Genomic DNA, 4,119 nt, shown 5'->3' with positions numbered 1-4,119 from the left:
TATGTATTGTTTTAAGTGAAATTTTTCTTTTCTTTTTCAAATTTGTTGGTGTCATCTACTTCTGCACTTTTGGATATAAACTATTTAGCGTAAGTACTTTTTCTTCTGTTTTGAAACTATGACTATAAGTTTACTGTTTAAAATATGTACATATGTTAACCTTTTTCTAATACCTAGTATATGTTGATCTTTTCTTTATATTCTTTATTTTAAATCGGTTTTATTATCAAGTTTTTATCAGAGATATTTAAAATTTATTAGAGAATCAAAACCAATTTGCACTAACCATTTTGATAAATTGTGCCTTTTGTTGAAAATTGGTGATCCTTCCATAACTGGAAGCGTTCTCAGTTTTGTTTTAAGAAGTCTAAAAATTGCATGGATATAAAAAAAATGTTATGTAATTTTTAATATTAATATGACATATATATATATATATATATGCACACATATTTTCTGACAATGTTGTTGTTGAAGTAAGGATTCTATATTAAAAAAGTATTAAATATTGTATTGATGTTATGTAACTTGAATAAGTTCTTTTTGATTTGTTGTCATTGTTTTTAAGAAATAATTTCCTAGCTATTTATTAGAGTTTAATAGATCATGAGAAAGAATGTAAATTACCAGCACCACATGTTGATAAGAATTAAGAAAACAGTTTTTCATAAATTTGAATTCAAACAGTAAATGTCTCATTGTGTCATATGTATTTCTTCACATTTGTATGAAGGATAAATTTTTATAATTTATTGATTTATTTGCATGTCTGATAATTATCTGACAAATGCTGCATGTTGTTGTAAGAATCATATGTTGAATCATAAGAGTGGATAATGCTGTTATTGGACCATTCAAACCATGTGTCAGCTGTAGCCCTTTTAATATATTAAAACAGAATTGAAAACATTTTTATGAACTATAATAACTAAACAGCTTGTGGAATTCATGTCAATCAGCTTTGGTGAACTACATCTTATCACAACAAAAGAATATTACTTTAAATTAATTATATTTGCACAAGAAGGACAAAGCATTCTAATTGGTCAGCTATGCTTCATGTCATATTAATTCTGCTATTTTGAAAATTTGTAAAATCAGTCTAGTTATCAGCTTCAGAGTTTTGTTTTGCAGTTTCTAAAAAAATGTAGACAATCTTCGACTTATCACGTCATAAACATTCATAACAAAAGGAAAAAATCGGTGAAATTTGTAAAATAGTTGTGGCTAGCAGAAAACCCCCAGCAATGAAAGATAATGTATTTTTCCCCATACATAATGTATTTTGAAATAGTGTGTGTGTGTTTTCCTTCCTTCTTTTAATTTTTTTTTTTTTTTTAAATATGGTGACATTATGGTGTATGATAATTCTTGGTGTATCAAAGAGTTTATAAATTTGTTTAATACCATTAATTCTGCACTGTTGATATAATATAAATTGAATTAGACATGAAGCATTTCTAGTCTATACTAAGGAAATTTGTTAAAACAGTATTTTAAAATAAATGAAATATGCATTTATTTCTTCATGGACTATTATCTCTGTGTGTGTAATAATTTTTTAATTTTATTTATAATTTAGATTTCTAATATTTAATTGATTTTTACAGTTTGGTTGCTTTGGCATTTTCTGGTTCTGTTGGGATGACACTCCTTGTTTTAGGATGTGCTTTACCACAATACAAGTAAATTTTCAGTTTATATCATTTTATATATGGGCATAATTAATATAAAGTTTCATAATTACATCATACTTTTTTAAATTTTTGTCCAAGATTTGTTTTTGTTTATTGAATTAAATTACTGTGTTTGTTTTTCTCATATTATGAATTTAATGATGCAATCTTAATGTTATAATTCCTTTCTAGAAATTGGCTTCACATTCTAATCTTTTACTTTATTCCATGAAATGCAGTTTATTTTAAACTGTAAAGAGCATTATCATTAATTAGACTTAAATGTTTAATGTATTGTTTCTAAATTGTGACTGCAAAATTTGACACTACAATAAATTTCTTTTATCCACAAAAAATAATTTCTTAATGTTATTTAATTAGAAACTTGAAATTAGTTGGAAATTTGAATAATATTTTTTTCACATTTTTGTATTTGTTATTTATGTTGCAATTACTGAGAGGGAAAAAAAATCAACTAAATTTTCAACTTTGGTTGAATATGATGTATATATTAATTTATTAATGATAGTATATCTTTATTTTTTCAGCAACTGGTATCCTTTCTTTGTTATAATATTTTACTTGCTTTCACCTATTCCAACATTAATATCCCGGCGGTACAGAGATGATATGGCAACTAGCAGTGCATGTCATGAGCTCGCTTTATTTTTCACAACTGGCATTATAATATCAGCATTTGGTCTCCCTATAATACTTGCTGAAGCACCAACAGCAGCACCTGTGGTAAGATATTTAAAAATTTAGATATTCAAGATTTTTTTTTTTTTTTTATGAAGTTCATTTTTGAATGTGAGCAGAGTTTTTTTTTTATCCTGTTTAGAAAAATAAGCACAGAGTGTATAAACATTCTTGTTGACTCTTGGGCAGTTTAAAGAATTTTTTATATAATTATATCAGCAGAATTTCAGAGAAAAGCCTTTAAAATTTTATTGATAACTCTCATCAGTAGATCTCACTGATAAATGTTGGCACTAACAGAATAGAACTAGTGTTCAAGCATTGGAAAACTACAATGGAATATTATATACTTTCAAGAAAACATATAAATGAATATAAATTGGCTGTTTTGAAAGGAAGAATCAAAAATGAAAAATCACTTAGCAAATTAATTTTTTTCTACATTTGTTATTTATCAATTTTTTAAAAATAAAAATTTAAAAAGTAGGGATTAATTTTCAGAATAATTTATTTCTTTGTTAATAGATATATATTTGTGAGTTTAGTCATAATAGGTTCTTCAAGGGAAACTTATTTGATAAGTATCTTTATATCAGAAAATATAATTAGATAGTTTATTTTTAATAGCGTCATTAGACAGCAAAACTAAAAACTTTGTCAACTTTTAGAAGGTTATCAAATTACGGTATTATTTCAATTTTGTAATTAATTTTCCTGGAGTTTATTATTGTGTTATAAGTTAGAAAAGCCTAATTGCTTTGAATATATATATATTTTAAGTTTTGGAGTAAGTTACAATCATATTGGTTTAAGTCATATGGATAAGCAGCCCATGAATCCAAGAAAAAGGATAGAACATTCATATTGTTTGATACAATACATTGCTTTATGGCAAATTAAAAATAAATGTAATTCTACTTCATTTATGAATTGGTATTTATTTTTAAAAAATACAAATTGTTTATCCCTCTTTATATGCAAAAAACAGTATTAGACTTACATATACATTGCCAGATTTGTTAATAAAAATAAATACAAATTGAATGGAGAAGAGTTATATATGAAAGTAAACAATCAGTAATAAATAAAAAGTTGACCAAAATTTTTTTGAAAAAGAAAAATGTTTCCAGATTTTATTTTAATTATCTTGTATTCAAAATTTACCATTTACTGTTTCATTCAGTTCTTTTTTGTTTTTGTTTTTCAGATTACATGGGGTGCTTGTGGTTTGGTTCTTGCTGGTAATGTTGTTGTCTTTCTTACTATACTTGGGTTCTTTGTGGCTTTTGATAATGATGATGTAGATTACAGCATGTGGTGATGTTAGTTCATAGTGAGGATCTCGCCCTAAGAGGCAGCATTTTTGTAAAAAAAAAATGTAAAAAGAGTATTAAAAGTGTAGATTTGGTTGGCTTTCAATACTTCTTTTCCTTTGTATCAAATTTGTAATATGTGGAGTTAACTATGTGTATTGCTTTCATTGCATTATATTTACATTTCATTATTATCTCTGTCATAATTTTGATTTAAACTTTTTAAAAGTTATTTAAAATTATAATAGGTAAATTTCGTATACATTAATGCAGTAATTCATCACTGCTTCTCCTCAATATTTCTTACAATATTAATAAATATTATACAATTTTAAAATTTTTTAAAACTAATAAAGGCTATAATAAATTCAGAATGCTGTATTTATTTTCAAAATGCCTTTCCAGTTATTACATGCATGTGATCTTTTGAA

General features: G+C 25.2%; 1 protein-coding gene across 1 annotated transcript; it reads left to right on the top strand.

The window, feature by feature from the left end:
* Positions 1 to 1,610: 1,610 nt before the first annotated feature.
* LOC129976155 (leptin receptor gene-related protein-like) lies at positions 1,611 to 3,794 on the top strand. The gene is made up of 3 exons (XM_056089583.1): positions 1,611 to 1,685; positions 2,225 to 2,420; positions 3,583 to 3,794. Exons 1-3 carry the CDS (start codon positions 1,645 to 1,647, stop codon positions 3,694 to 3,696), a joined length of 351 nt encoding a protein of 116 aa, XP_055945558.1. The 5' UTR covers positions 1,611 to 1,644; the 3' UTR covers positions 3,697 to 3,794.
* Positions 3,795 to 4,119: the final 325 nt, after the last annotated feature.

Source organism: Argiope bruennichi, chromosome 7, assembly GCF_947563725.1.
Source record: "Argiope bruennichi chromosome 7, qqArgBrue1.1, whole genome shotgun sequence".
NCBI lineage: Eukaryota > Metazoa > Arthropoda > Arachnida > Araneae > Araneidae > Argiope > Argiope bruennichi.
The sequence above is the reverse complement of the archived record's forward strand: the minus strand, read 5'-3'. Positions and strand labels throughout refer to the sequence as shown.

What these genes read in the sequence shown, in the direction of transcription:
- LOC129976155 (XM_056089583.1), top strand. Translation starts at nt 1,645, where the DNA reads ATGACACTCCTTGTTTTAGGATGTGCTTTACCACAATACAA. An exon ending in TGTGCTTTACCACAATACAA is followed by an intron (nt 1,686 to 2,224) that starts GTAAATTTTCAG and finishes TTATTTTTTCAG; the next exon opens with CAACTGGTATCCTTTCTTTG. An exon ending in CACCAACAGCAGCACCTGTG is followed by an intron (nt 2,421 to 3,582) that starts GTAAGATATTTA and finishes TTTGTTTTTCAG; the next exon opens with ATTACATGGGGTGCTTGTGG.